The sequence below is a fragment of the Hylobates moloch genome, unplaced genomic scaffold (assembly GCF_009828535.3).
Source record: "Hylobates moloch isolate HMO894 unplaced genomic scaffold, HMol_V3 SCAFFOLD_4, whole genome shotgun sequence".
Taxonomy (NCBI): Eukaryota; Metazoa; Chordata; class Mammalia; order Primates; family Hylobatidae; genus Hylobates; species Hylobates moloch.
The window spans coordinates 26,503,046-26,518,800 of record NW_026652279.1 but is presented as its reverse complement, the minus strand read 5'-3'; the positions used below and the strand labels follow the sequence as shown (position 1 = coordinate 26,518,800).

General features: G+C 39.9%; 1 protein-coding gene across 21 annotated transcripts in view; it reads right to left on the bottom strand.

Moving 5' to 3' along the window:
- SETD5 (SET domain containing 5) overlaps positions 1-15,755 on the bottom strand; it is an 81,002-nt gene that overhangs the window by 33,124 nt on the left and 32,123 nt on the right. For 6 of the 21 annotated variants that reach the window (XM_058437206.1, XM_058437214.1, XM_058437212.1 and 3 more), the window contains 10 exons: positions 11,848-15,541; positions 11,460-11,565; positions 10,925-11,133; positions 10,528-10,586; positions 9,516-9,694; positions 8,532-8,570; positions 4,438-4,680; positions 3,107-3,255; positions 2,605-2,722; positions 1,449-1,558 (listed from right to left, as the gene is read on the bottom strand). In XM_058437206.1, coding sequence (XP_058293189.1) covers positions 1,449-1,558; positions 2,605-2,722; positions 3,107-3,255; positions 4,438-4,680; positions 8,532-8,570; positions 9,516-9,694; positions 10,528-10,586; positions 10,925-11,133; positions 11,460-11,565; positions 11,848-11,939 — 1,304 coding nt within the window. In that variant the 5' untranslated portion in view covers positions 11,940-15,541. Of the gene's footprint in view, positions 1-1,448; positions 1,559-2,604; positions 2,723-3,106; positions 3,256-4,437; positions 4,681-8,531; positions 8,571-9,515; positions 9,695-10,527; positions 10,587-10,694; positions 10,719-10,779; positions 10,821-10,924; positions 11,134-11,228; positions 11,437-11,459; positions 11,566-11,847; positions 15,542-15,755 lie in introns of those variants that run through there. The other 15 variants (XM_058437213.1, XM_058437216.1, XM_058437208.1 and 12 more) reach the window with 14 other exon arrangements.

Here is a 15,755-nt window from a genome sequence, read left to right as displayed (position 1 = left end):
TCCAGGCTGGAGTGCAGTGGTGCATCACAGCTCACTGTAACCTCTGCTTCCTGGGCTCAAGTGATCCTCCTACCTCAGCCTCCTGAGTAGCTGGGACTACGCGCCCAGCTAATTTTTTAATTTTCGGCAGAGACAGGGTTTTGCCATGTTGTCTAGGCTGGTCTCCAACTCCTGGACTCAAGTGTTCCTCCAGCCTTAGCCTCCCAAAGTGCTGGGATTACAGGCATCAGTCACCATGCCTGACGTAACACTTTCAATATTCTGTCTTTCTCTGTGTAACCCCAATTCTACTCCATGGTCAGTGGAAAAAAAAAAAAAAGAAAGCCCTCCCTAAATTCAATCCCCCCAATGGTTTATTGGCTATTTAGTAGGCAGTTTATCAATGATAAAGGCTGATGTGGCCATACTCATCTTGTGCCCACCATTACCATGTCCTCACTTTTACCTAATTCCCTACTTCTTAAAACCTCTTAAAACCTTTTCTTTTTATTTTCCTTGATGAATTAAGCAGAACATCTTTTTTCCTTATACCTGGGCCAAACATCACTTTACCACATAACCTCTATTTTGCCCCAAATGACCAAGGGACAAAAAGCATATACTTTATAAAATCCACCACATATTCATCTATGAATTGCCATTTATGGTTTTCTGCATTGTCATATACAGCTAGATAACATGGTTTCTGTGGATAGGGTGGATCTTTAAATCTCACCCCTAGCTTTATAACGGTATAATTGACAAATTAATAGTAGAGATAACATATTAAATTCTCTCTCTCTCTCTCTTTTTTTTTTTAAGATGGAGTCTCCCTCTGTCGCCAGGCTGGAGTGCAATGGCACGATCTTGGCTTACCGCAGCCTCCGCGTCTCAGATTCAAGTGATTCTCCTGCCTCAGCCTCTCGAGTGCCTGGGACTACAGGCATGTGCCACCACGCCCAGCTAATTTTTGTATTTTTAGTAGAGACGGGGTTTCAGCATTGGCCAGGATGGTCTCGATCTCATGACCTCGTGATCCGCCTGCCTCAGCCTACCAAACTGTTGAGATTACAGGCCTGTGAGCCACTGCGCCTGGCCTAAATTCTCATTCTATATGGTCCCTGACATAAGTACTCTGTGCATAACAACAGGATGCTATTGTAATTTCCAGGAGTGTCTCATACATATATATATATATATATCCATTTTGCTATTCTTGCTAAAAAGGCATAAGCGAAAACACTTCTGTCAGGAAACTTGTGAGCAGTATCATACAAGGTATCCAATATCTCTAAAAAAAATCTTGTCTGTCTTTTCCTTTACAATTTCTAGGCAGAAAATTCATTAGTCATGAAAAGATTAAGTAAACAAAGGAAAAGGCAAGAAACAAAAGCAGACTTTAAATAGAGTGAATAGCTTAATATGTAAGACAAGGATATTCCTGTTAGGAAAGGTTTCTGAGGTCTTACCAGTTACTATACTCATAATCAAATGCTATGGTGACCTCAGCATCCTTGGTGATGGCAGACACAGCATAGATGCACAGGTGAATCATCCCATCTGCAATCATGTGTCGCACCTGTGTGAAAAGGCTTCTGGTTAGATTTTTCATAAAGACCATGAATTTTCCGTAAGAGAGAAAAAAACCATACTTTCTCTCCATTTAGAGTTATGGTAATCTGTTATTTAACCCCTTCATTTCATTTGAAATTATTATACTGTACTGGCTTGAAAATTTATAATACTTTCTTAACTATGTAGAGAAACCTTGAGATGTTAGAAATCAGGGTAAAATCTCTACTTTCACATCTTTTTTTTTTTTTGAGATAGAGTCTTGCTCTGTCACTCAGGCTGGAGTGGAGTGGCGTGATCTCGGCTCACGGCAACCTCTGCCTCCCGGGTTTAAGGAATTCTCCTGTCTCAGCCTCCTGAGTAGCTGGGAATACAGGCACAGGCCACCATGCCCGGCTAATTTTTGTATTTATTTATTTTTTTTAGTAGAGACGGGGTTTCACCATGTTGGCCAGGCTGGTCTCGAACTCCTGACCTTGTTATCTGCCCGCCTCAGCCTTCCAAAGTGCTGGGATTACAGGCATGAGCCACCGCACCCAGCCGCTTTCACATCTTATAGCTGTTTCCAGCTCCACCAGAGAATTACAATTCCTTAGCCAGTAAGTAAAGCTCTGTGGATTTTCTTGCTTTATTTGATGTGGTTGCTCTGAGTAATCAATTCTAGAAATGTCTAGATCCTCTCATAGAACACTACTTACTAAAATCTAAAAAAACCGCAACCAAATAGCTTAGTTAGGCCTAACGACATCTACTTCCACCGTATGGCAATTTCTTTAATATAACTACACTTGATTTTCTTATCCAGTCTAGCTTTTTCTCCTTAGCAAATGCTAACTTGCTCTTTTCTATTTCTGCCTTCTCTAAAGAAAATTCTTTCCTTGCTCCCATTTTGTCAGTATAAAAGCACCATTACTTTTGTTTTTCACCTCTCACGATGAAATATCACGACTATTATCTACAGACCTTTATCTAAGTGAAGTTTTCACACTACTTCTTCACTAAGCTTGTCATTTGATGGTTCCAGTCAAAGGGAAGTTGCTACAGACATCTTACCTCTGCATTTGGTGTACATGATCTTCTGATGAACCGAGCATCATTACCGAAAGTACGGGCATCCACACACATCTCTACACCATTGAATTTTGAGTAGAAGAGCACAAAGGGGTATGGTCTAGGGATACAATTAAAATTCCTGTAATTCTCAACACAAATAAGAAGGCCACCCCATGACTCCAAATATGAAGCATATGCTGAGAGAAGCAGCAGCAGTCTTTTGCAACGCCTGAACTTGGAAAACATCACATGCTTGTCTGCTTTTGATTAAAGAACAAGCACAAAGCAAGGAATGCTTGGCTTGGAAAGGAGCTGTCACCATTTTATACATTAAACAATTTGCAGATTTACTTGCACTTCTCTACAAATAGCAGACAGGCGTGAGCTTATCTGAGTTGTGATTTTTTTCTCCCAAGAGCATCCTATCAAACAGAATGATTTTTACAACACTGGTCCACCAGGTCCACCTTAGCCCTCACTGCTCAATGAATGACGTTCTTACTTTTTGAAGAAATGCCCATTGACCTCAAATTGCTGTCGTAACATGACTTTCCCACGATACTCTATTATAAGAGTGTCCAAAGCCAAATCTCTTGCAGCCCTCAGGATCTTCCGGTGCTTTTGAACACGAGTGACTCTTCCCAGCTGTAACTGAGTAAAACCAGAGCAGTAACATTAAACAACAGCAAGAACACCTTGGCAGACACTCAAGTTATTTCATAATTAAGGAAAACATGCTAATATTTTCAGGTTTTATCTGTATATGTTATTTACATCAATGATGAGAAATTTTAAAATGTGATGAAAGCTCAATTTTTCTAAGAGACATGCCACATCTAGTGAAATTGCCTCCCCAGAAATGGCAAGAAAATATTAAAAAAAAATACATGATTAAGATTTCAGTGACTTTATCTCTAAAATAAAGATGAGAAAGAACATGCTTAACTTTCTATAAATCTTACATAATTCCTACCTAGGGTATATAAAATTTCCCATACTAAGTCATCTCTCTCTCTGTTTTTTAAATAGAGCCAGGGTCTGACTCTGTCACCCAGGCTGGAGTGCAGTGGTGCAATCATAGCTTACTATAACCTCAAATTCATTCAAGTGATCCTTCCACCTCAGCCTCCCCAGAAGCTGGGACTTACAGGTGTGTACCATCACAACGGCTAACTTTTTTTTTTTTTTTATAAAGAGAGGGTCTCACTATGTTGTACAGGCTGGTCTTGAACTGCTGGCCTCAAGCAATCATCCCAACTTGGCTTCTTGCCAAAGTGTTGTATTATAGGAGCGAGCCACTGCACACAGCCTCAATTCATCTATTTTTTTTTTTTATTAATAAAGGTAGTTTAGAAATATGTATCCAGATAGTTTCCAGTTATAACCTACTTTTGGTTACATATGATCAACACCTGGCTAATCTGTTATTCTGTGGCCTTGTACATTTGGAAGGAACAGTAATTCCAATCCATTACCCTCTTCCTGGGTTCTTAAAATTTCAGCTACGGCCGGGCGCGGTGGCTCACGCTTGTAATCCCAGCACTTTGGGAGGCCGAGGCGGGCGGATCACGAGGTCAGGAGATCGAGACCACGGTGAAACCCCGTCTCTACTAAAAATACAAAAAAATTAGCCGGGCGTGGTGGCGGGCGCCTGTAGTCCCAGCTACTCGGAGAGGCTGAGGCAGGAGAATGGCGTGAACCCGGGAGGCGGAGCTTGCAGTGAGCCGAGATTGCGCCACTGCACTCCAGCCTGGGCGACAGAGCGAGACTCCGTCTCAAAAAAAAAAAAAAAAAAAATTTCAGCTACTTAGTCTTCAACCCTTTGGTGCTTACCTGCATTTGGGAACCAATAACTGTGTTATTACAGGCCAATTCAGTCTTATTAATAGTGTCTAAAATAGTAGGTTTGCCCACAAATTCCTTGCTAGAATGTAGGTGTTGTTCAAGTGCGTTCTGTACATCTGCACTGTACTGATTAGTGAAAGCTTCTTCATACTGGTCAGTCCATAGTCTTATCCGATTTTCCCAGCCCTCAGTTGTATTCTCATCTAAATTCTGTGCTTCAGAGGAAGAATTCTGTAGAAAACAAATTCAGGGAGGTTAGTAAAGTCCATGCATAAATAGAGGGTTGGGAATGGGGGTGGGACAAGCTGGGGTTCCAGGGAAAATTTATCACTTGGCAATTGATGTGGCATAAAAGAGTAATGGACTGGGAGTCAGAGGATCTGGTTTCTATCATGCTTTTGTTACCAATGAGAGGTGAGACCTTGAATAACTTCTTTAAATGGGGAAGCTCAGTTTCTCCATTTATAAAGTAAGAAATTAATCTGGATCATAGTTTCATCCCATCACTGTGATTTTATGACCGTTTTAAAGTCACAAAAATCAATTTTCTTATCAAAAGACTGACATCAAGTTCATAAGAAAATTTTCATAAAAATGAACAGTAGAGACCTCAAATTTATCACTGCTTAAATTTTTCATACTCACTGAATATCTGTGTTAAGTGTTAGCCCAAACTGGTTTTTTTGACCATTCTCCAGGAGAATGCATGTTTTTGTGTCACTTATTATTTTCATAATACATGTTCATTCTAAACCTACATGTGACCTTAATCAATCTCATCAATCCAATCCCAATCTTACTACCCATATAAAAAGTTATTATTTGAGTATATCTTTCTAACACTCTATTTTCAACAATTTAAATTACCACATTCTAAATAATCTGAAGAGGTGAAGTGAGGGGAGAGGAGTAGGTAGGGAGAATACAGAACATGTCTAAGAGATACTTTGCTATACTCCTCTAGGAAAACCATTGCCCTCTATGGTGACAGTATTGAGAAAAGATTACTACAACTCAGGAACGGCTTCCTAGGCAGACAGTGCCTGAGCTACAGAGACAAAGCGTAAGCCCAATACATGTTCTCCTTCATGGTGTTCAAGACTTAAGTGCCATCAGAAAACAAAACAAACACTGACAGTGATGATGTCATGCTACTGATGATTAGAAGGAAAAGACACTGTAGTACCAAAGTTACTTGAAAATCCATGTCCACATTAAACTTGCAAACAGGCACAACAAAATTAAATATAGTTTCCATGAATGGCACAGAAAACACTGATGCTTATCACAACACTTTCTTTTACCACTTTTGCATCACTGTTGCTGACTGATTATTGTCTACCATCCTTTCTGCAAGGAACAGGAGTATAGAAGAAAAAAAATCAACACTATTGTTTCCACATTTCTTACTAGAGTCCAAAAGACTGAACAATAAACAAAGGGATCTAAAGAAACACCTAAGGCCAACGTACTGACCATCAGAGTATCACCTGCTTGACATCAGTAGCAGTTGTGCAAAAGAATAGTGCAAAACCTTAGGCTTAATGGAGCCTACAGACTAGGGGGATTGGCAGTGTCCAAACAATATTCCCAGCTTTAAGTGGCAATCGTTAAACTTACGACTTGATAAGTGTACTGTATTCTGGAAGCCTCTGTCACAGTATTAGCCATTATTCACTAATCTCACTGTGTGTTTACTCTGCTGTCCCATCCTTCAAGGCATTAGAGACTCTACCTCAGTTGGGTTTAGAGTAGTGGTTCTCAATTGAGGGAAATTTTGTACCCAGGTGACATTTGGTAGTATCTGAAGACATTTTTGATAATCTCAACTGAGTGCATGAGTGTTACTGGCATCTAGTGGGTAGACACCAGGGATCGTGTTCACATCTTGAAAGCACAGAACAGTCCCTTCCACAACACAGAATTATTTGGTCCAAGCTGTCAACAGTGTCAAGACTGAGAAACCCTGATTTACAATTAAGTCTTCAGTAGGGAAGATGCTCTTGACACTGGTATTAAAAATCCAAATGGTAATTTTTTCTAATTCTTATGGCTCCCACCTGGATCACTGGAGGAGTTTTAAACTAGTAATTCTGAGCATAAAATTTATAACTCAATTTAGAATTAAAAGAATCAAAATGACTAGTAATATTTTTTTCTAAATTTTAACACACCTGTGAGGCTGTCAACCTCCCAAAACTGTAAGCAAAATATGGGGTTTATGTGCAGTTTTCTGGTAAAGCCAGTCTATAGCTTTCGAAAGGTTTCGAGCTTCTGGAGGTAAGTTATGATAGTTGCTTGATAAGAGAAAAGCATTTAGAAGCCAGGATTAGGGCTATTGATCTGCCTCCAAAGTCTATCTAAAAGGTCCCTCTCTAAGCAAATGAGACAAAAATAAAGGGGCAGCTAAAGCAAACTTGGCCACTTGCAAGACACGGATCCAGCAAAGAAATGATTGATTTGTCTTCCAAGACACATCCCAGGCCTCTGATGCTCTGTAGCTCTGAGTCCTCTCCCAACTCTTTCACAGGTACGTGCAAGTCTATTTAAAGATAGATACTGGCCGGGCGCGGTGGCTCATGCTTGTAATCCCAGCACTTTGGGAGGCTGAGGCGGGCGGATCACGAGGTCAGGAGATCGAGACCACGGTGAAACCCCGTCTCTACTAAAGATACAAAAAAAAATTAGCCGGGCGTGGTGGCGGGCGCCTGTAGTCCCAGCTACACGGAAAGGCTGAGGCAGGAGAATGGCGTGAACCCGGGAGGCGGAGCTTGCAGTGAGCTGAGATTGCGCCACTGCACCCCAGCCCGCGAGGGAGAACGCGTTCCCGTAAAAAAAAAAAAAAAAAAAAAGATAGATACTAAGTGGGGCCTTCAAACTTTAGGTAAAGTGCTACCTGTAATCTTTGCTAACACCAGTCACACTGGTGCTGCACATAAAGCAATCCTAAAAAGCTTATCCTTACTGAATTTTTTTTTTTTTGAGATGGAGTCTTGCTCTGTTGCCCAGGCTGGAGTGCAGTGGCGTGATCTCGGCTCACTACAACCACTGCCTCCCGGGTTCAAGTGATTTTCCTGCCTCAGCCTCCCAAGTAGCTGGGACTACAGGTGCCTGCCACCACACCTGGCTAATTTTGGTATTTTTAGTAGAGATGGGGTTTCACCATGTTGGCCAGGCTGGTCTTGAATTCCCGACCTCAGGTGATCCACTTGGTCTTCCAAAGTGCTAGGATTACAGGCATGAGCCACTGTGCCTGGCCTTACTGAAGATTTTAATATTTATGACCTATAACTCTCAATAGGAAAGATCCTGCTTTTGTATCATTTAGGAATATGAATACTCATAAACTCGAATTTAATTCTAATTAAATGCTTTGAAGCCCTCAGTAATAATTTGGGAGGCATGTTTTCCTCATACACACACACACACACACACACACACACACACACACACACGTAAAGGAGGATACCAGACAGCATAATCTTTTTGGCAAGCTATTTTTAATCAACCAGCACCTTACAGTTCTTTTAAACCATTCCACATACGTGCTCTATTCTCCAAGTTCTTTACAGAATCATACTTCATAAACTCTTTTATTTGATGTCTTAAGAAACACGCTAGCATTACCTAAGTCTTTTCCACCAAGCAGATATGCTAAGAGAAAACAGTAATTCTTATCAATAATACAAGCTTCCTGCAATTAAAGCCCACACAGTGCTAGGGTAGATGCACAAGAGATCCTATATCATTACCAGAAAAACTCCACTCCTAAAGTTGAGTTCAATCACAGTGACAGAACACACCAGCCTCATTTTGTTTGGAAAAATGTCACTTACCCCCTAGAAAAGCAATGAATGAAAAATCAATCAATGAAGGCTGATTACAGAAAGGGAAAATATTTCAGAAAATGGCCAAGAAAATCTACTTTGGAGAAAAGCTCTATGAAAACTGAATGGCAACAACTACAAACTAATGAAAAGCAGAGTCCAAGATTCCCAGACCATCAATGTCAGGAAAGAAGCTGACCAAAATGCAAGATCACAGTGAAGTAAAACACAGCATCAGCGAAGATTACCCCTTACCTTCATCCGCAAGGACTTCCGGGATCCCTCTCGAAATGCCTATCCCAAGGAGGAAAACAAGTAGAACAAACAAAACTTGGTACCAAGAATGACAGTTATACCTATCTGAGACTAAAATTAAGGCACAAACTAGTGTTCTATTCTGTCCCCCTTTCTCTAGGTAAAAAATACAATGGAATTCCCCAAACTATTATCAAGAATAGGGGTAGCTCAAGGCCAATGAACTCTGAGACTAATTTTAATACTTTCTACTGTGAAGCTAGGTAATTAACAGGGAAGAGCATGCATCTCTTAAATCCTATATGCACCTCTGATACTAAGAGAAAAAGTAAATAAAAAAAACTTTAAAGTTGCAGATTTACCAGTTTTGAAACTAAGAAGGAAACAAAGACCAATCCCCTTAACAAGGGATGGATGAATAAGTCACCTAGAAGCAACAAAGTTGCTGTGATGGGGAAGAAAGAACACAAACCAGAAGAAGTTTCTCCCATAGACATTTTAGCTGAGAATACAGGAAAGTGACCATGACACTGAGGAAGCCTAGACCATTCAAGAGATGTTTCCTGATTTTTATTTTTTTTGAAACAAGGAAAAACAATCAACCCAAAGACATGAGGCATGTAACCAGGACAAGAGTTTCAGACTGTACTTTGGGGTTGAGAGGTGGGGAGATACTGTAAGGATAGTGGAAGCCTAGACTTGAGGCTGCAACGCATATGGGCTTGTGCCAGGTAGGGCTGGAATTTCATACCTGGGATGGGGACTGGAGTAGAAGAAACTTTGAGCCAGTGGTGATGATATGGTGTGGCAGAAGAGAGGTTGGTCTACATGTACATAACACAGATTAGCTGATTTTTGCAAGTAGAACAAAAGTGGCCCTTCAAACACCTGGATCAAACTTCTTAAAAGAATTTTGGTGCATTCTTGCTCCAAAATTTAAGCTATTTCAGACATTTCTATTTAAGATATTTTTACCCTCCATACCTTGATTTTCTTCGTCTTTGGTGCTGCACGACCCTTTTCTGGACTCTTTTTCCGCTTCTTGGGTTTGGTTCTTCTAACAGTTAAGGTGATGCTTGTAGGTGTGTGCTGTGTTGCTGTATACAACACAGTGGAAGGAGAAAGCTCCTCATCCCAGCTTTCTGTTGCACTGCTATCCCCACCTGAAAAACGATGATTTCATAGTTCAGGTACTAATAGCCTCAAAAGTACATTAAAGTAGCTTATTCTTTTAGGTGTGCCCCACATGCAGTAAGCCATTACTTCCACTATTAACTCTTATCTATAAAGCAACGTTAAGTACTCATCTTCCTTATGAAAACAAGATTCTATGTCATTGGCATTAAGCATATAAACCCTACTCCTCATGGTATTTATTTCTCCCCTTGTATTCAGTCCCTAAGCTTCGCTAACTCAATCTATAACAATTTAAGACTGGCTAATTTTTACAACAGGAACCCATATTTTTTGTGTTCACAAGGAATACTTTGCTACAGGGCTAAAATGTTCTCAATACATTTCGTTTACAATGAGAGAACTATACAGTGGTCTTGAGAGGACTTCTATCTCTTTCTGTGAAAAGAGCTAGCTGGGGGACCATGGGAACGTGTAAGAGGGGTTCTTTTTTTTTTTTTTGAGACGGAGTTTTGCTCTTGTTGCCCAGGCTGGAGTGCAATGGTGCAATCTCAGCTCATGGCAACTTCCGCCTCCCGGGTTCAAGCAATTCTCCTGCCTCAGCCTCCCAAGTAGCTGGGATCACGGGCATGCGCCACCACACCTGGCTATTTTGGATTTTCAGTAGGGATGGGGTTTCTCCATGTTGGTCAGGCTGGCCTCAAACTCCCGACCTCAGGTGATCCGCCCGCTTTGGCCTCCCAAAGTGGTGGGATTACAGGCGTGAGCCACTGCGCCTGGCCAAGAGGCATTCTTTAAATGAACATTCAGATCACAGAATATTTATATGTCAAACTGTGGACCTAACCCATCTTCCGCTCACCTGATATGTTGTCCTGCTTCCGCCGATGAAGTCTAATAACCTTCCCCCTGCTCATTCCCCTAAAGAGGGAAAATAAACTTAAAGTAGTCCTTCCAACAGCATGCATCACATCATAGCACACACGGGCGAAGTGTCTCTGCATATGCTACCCCCTCCCTCCCACCTACCAAATGTTTCCAGGACATTAAATTTCATATCAAATTCAATAGCTTTAACATCAATCTCTCATTCCTTGTTGTCAGCAATTCTCACCTAGTGCAGAGAATTCGAGCCAAGGAGCACTAAGGAATCATCTACATTAACAAACACAAGAAAGAATACTTTGAGCTTTTCCCTACTTGTAAGAAACCCTAATCCCAGCAACCCAGACTTAAATTTAGATGGAACAGGATCTTACCTGCACTTGTCACAGTTGAGAAGGAAGCCATCCTGAGAAAGACCACAAGGACACCAGGTAGGTACAGTTTCTCCTTCAGAGTTCGGGCTGTCTCCACAGCGTTCCTCTACAGGCGACGGCAGGCCATTCAGGTCAGAACGAGGGATGATCGTCTGGACAGGGGGAGAAGCAGGAGGTGTCGGAGGAGGAGGGGCTCCGTAATTATGATCCTGAAAATAAGATTTTTTAAATCAACAGTGTCCAAACACTGGCCCCTCTCTCCCCTAAAGTATGGTACATATGGAAAGAAAGAAGAAAGTAGTACCCTTCGTTTTTTGGCTTCAACCAGGAAAGTGATAAAACAAAATGCCAAGGTCAACTGGGACATAAAAACAAGAACAATGATGCAGGGCTAGACGTCCGCTGGAGTCAGGGAAGTGCAAAAGGGGCAACTTCGTCATGCTGCATATAAACATTTCAAGAAAGTCACAATGTATAAGAATGGATTATACTCCAGGAAGATCACTGTTCTGGAGAGAAACAAATGCATACTCACAGCATAAGGCAGTCCTCGACACCCATGCCTCTGAGTGGTCCCATAATTATGAGTGGAATACACGCTCTTCTCATTAACTGCTGGACTAGCCTCCACAGATTCAGGGCTGCACAAAGGCGAAAAGCAATGCATGATAGCATAACACCTAATCTTCCCTTAAACTAACACTTCACTTCCCATTCTAACCCCTCCTCTTTCCACAACCACTAGCCACTAGGATAAGAGAAAGAACTCAGTGAAACAATCTTATTCACATAACTAAGCCTATAAATAACAGTAGGAGTGTTATTAAATGTGGATTTGTGTGTAACATGAAGCCAGTACAGGCAGATGTCTGAAGGCAGGCACCTGAGATACAAGGTGTCCCTAATGACAAACACAAACGTACCAGCTGAGCGGGGAGTTTCCCCTAGAGAAGCCACTCTGGGCTGGTTTAGACTCAGAACTATTCTTCTTAATTGGATCTCTTAATACTTCCATGAAACCTCACATGACATTTGCAGTGAGTGAGATGATGAAAGTGCCTTCTGCACTGCCCCAGGGACCAGGCCCTCTTCCATTCACTACCAAGACAGGATACCCTGAAGAAAGTACAGGTAAAAACAATGGCATCTTATATTTATCATACCTCTCATCTTGACGAACCCCCAACACCTTTCAAATATTAGAGTAATAATTTCTCATCCACCAATGACATGCAAGCATATTACGGACAAAATTATTTATCAGCTGCATGATAATACCATAGAATTTCAAAATAAAAACTAAACTGGAAAGTTCTAGTGACAAATAATAACAGTAATGGCTACCATTGTGAACTGCCCAATATTTGTTAGGTGCTTTAAATATATATTAATTCATTTAATTTCAGCAACCACTAAACATGGTATATACCCCATTTTTACAAAGTGGGAAGATGTGGTGGTGAGATGACTTCCCCAAGGTTACACATTGACACAGCTAAGATTTGAAACAAAGTCTGACTCCAAAGTCTATGCTCTTTCCACTACAGAAACGAGAATGACATTCAGTCCTTTAAAGAAAATTATTTGAGACCTTTATTAACCAGGCTTAGTGAGAAGCTTGGTTTAGTCTCTTTGTACCCTTTGTGAGTAGAAAATAAACTATTCAAGAGCAATGTATTATTGCAGAATTATACATGTATTCAAACTTAGAAAATTAATGTTAAGCCTTTACAATAAAAAGGCTTTAACGGCAAAGGATAAAATTCAGGTTTATGGGAAGAAAGAACCTCAACTCTGATTGTTACCTGGTTAGGTTTTAGGGAATACTGAAGGATAATTCAAAAATATAAAGTTTGTATGGCTTTGCAGAATAGAATAGTAATTTGTAATTTATATTAATTAGAACACAGATTCACAAATTAGAAACTCCAATGATTGGTATAACTCAAACTTAGAGATTAATGGGTCTTTCAGGGAGTCAAATAATGCATATTTTTTGCTTGAAATAATAGTCATTTTTTCCTGCTTAAAGATATACAATATATAGTACAGCAGGAAGAAGTGTGCAGTTCAATGTGGTGCAATGTCAATTGAGAAGTGAGGGATCAAAGAAAATTCTGAGATATGTATCCAACTCACCCAGTTATATGCTCCAAAACTGTGAGAAGGGATCTTATTAATAACAGCAAAGGAAATTTCTAAGTGAAGAAGAACTTTAGACAGAGGAAAGTATTCTCTGTTAGTGAGGTGCATGCATTTTATTACTTAAAAGTGTCTGCAAGATGGAAACGGGGGAGGGGTACATCAAGAATGCAGGTCAGTATTCTTGAGAAAAAGATGATCTGAACATGGCTCACTGAGAGGCAATCATCTCTGAGTATTAGGAAACAGGTGGGGTTTCCTAAATGAAACCAAAGGCAGACAAGCATTAATAAAATGAAGGTATAATTTAATTTTTATGATGGACAGTTAAAAGTAATAAATTTATACATTATTAATTTACTAGGTACATTACTAGATAAACAAGTATTCCAAAAAGCTGTACATATTTTATATAGATTTTGTACCACTGAACACATGGAGTGAAACATGATAGCTGTTTATTAGGAATGGATTTTTTTTTGGTGCCGGGGGGGGGACAGGAAAAAGGAAAGTTGCATGAAATCAAAGATGGCCATGGAGATGGAGCTATGCTGGTTGTATCTTACCCATCTCCAAACGGGTAAATATGAACATATGCACTTCATGTGCAAGTCTAGGGAATAAAAATAAAACGTATATTGTGGAGGTTAAAAGGCCATCGCACTGCCCAATACTTTCTAGTTAAGCACAGCATTTAATATATTGCTGTGCATGCCAAATCTAAAATTTCAACTCATATCTTCTGATGAAGAAACTCTGCAATTTCCATATTGGTTACTGATTAAACACATAGTTAGACATTGACAGGTAACTACAAGATTTCCTAAAATATTCCTTGATATATATACTAGTTTTTATATTTTTAAATATGAATTAAAAGTTTGGAATAATGGAATTACATCTCTTTAGCAGCCAAACACTTTATGCAAATGCAATTACAGCCTTTCTTCTCCTATCACTAAACTGGACACATACACAGAAACCAGGCTCACAACAGATATACTCCATCAATGGTGTTCTAAGTACAACATGCAACCCAGCTGCTATCATGCCATTTGTTGGAAAATGCCTGAAATTCTGTTATGGTAGAGTTGGAAATTCAGAAAAATCTTTGTTTTGCTTGTTACATCTACAAATTTTCCTATAAACACACACAAAAATAAATGCATATTGCATATAGTTGCCATCAGATTTAAAATCCTATGAAGTCTACATCTAGTTGAGTATGCTGCACTTAATACCAGGTTTAATCTTAAAGTGCCCAGAACAGCGAAATAGGCATGATGAAACATTAATAAATATCATTAATAATTTAACAGAATGGTACGTAGCTAGTTATTGACATTCTTTCCCTTTGCAGAAATGCATAACTATGTAGCTAGTTATGACCACAGTATCATAAATCTGTCTGGAGATCATGAATGAAAATGTTTCAGGAAATCCTAGGATATGCTGGTGTTAACAGAGATAGCGCAGTCACATTTGTAGACCAGAAGTATTTTTATTTCTGGAATTACTCCTAGACTCCCTAGCAGTATTTATGGGCAGTCATTTCTATACTTTGGGGAAAACACCAATTGTAAGATTAACTGCTCTGGGTCTTTTATCTACCAATTCCAAACGTATTGGTTTAACTTCTTTGTTGAAATTTCTCACAAATGTTAATGCTATCTATCTATATAGTTAGACAATCTACATAGTACCAGGTTAGTAGCTGACTTTATAAAAACCTATAAACACAATACAAACTGGCTACCTACTAATGCAGGAAGAGTTTTAAGTACTTTATTTGGGGAAAGAGTTGTAAAATGGTAAGTCTCAGTTACTGACATAACTAAATACCTTTTGCATGCAAACAAAACAAACAAACAAACAAACAAAAAAAAAGAAAAGCTCTAGAAGAAACAAAATCAACCCTTCCCCACCCCCAACCCTCCTTTCTATATGGGAATAAGCCCAAACACTGCTTTCCATTTTAGACTACCCCAGAATATTATATACTATTTCTCAGGGTAGCTTTAAGTCTTCCTCTTTAAGGAACTCAGAAACAGGTAAGTTATATTAGGTGGCTTTATGAAGAAATATACATGCTCTTTAATAATATTGTTTTAAGGAAGAAAACCACTTATTAATCAGGGATGTCATTCAACCCAGAAATCTGGTACAGTTGCTTTGCTTTGCTGAAGGGGGAAGAATCCCCAGGGACTGTGAAAATGGCAAGAGAAACAGGGGAATTAGAGCAACACCCACCTCACTCAAGAAGTGGCTGTGGGATCAAGAGTCTGAACTGGACCTGAACATATTCAAAACACCAGGATTTTTCCAGCCCAGACCCTAATCCCTGGTACTGCCTGGAATAGACTTGGCTTCTGGGGGTGTGCTGCCCCCTAGGCCCCTTGGGTCTCTTTCGCTGGACTTTCACATCCTGGTGTAGTGCCACTTCGTCTTGAAAGGTAGGGGGCTTCCACTTCCTTTCTGTAAGCAAGGAAGATTGGGTACAAGGGAGGTAAAAGGACAAGAGGGGGAATCTGTGAGCAGGGGGAATCTCGGACAACTTAAAAGAGAAGGGATACAAAAGACTAAAAATTTTAAAACTGTGAATAATATATATAAAGTTGTATAATGAAGGCCTACCTTCATTGTCAATTGGCATTTACATTCTTCAAGAATTGAGAGTATAATTTTAGGG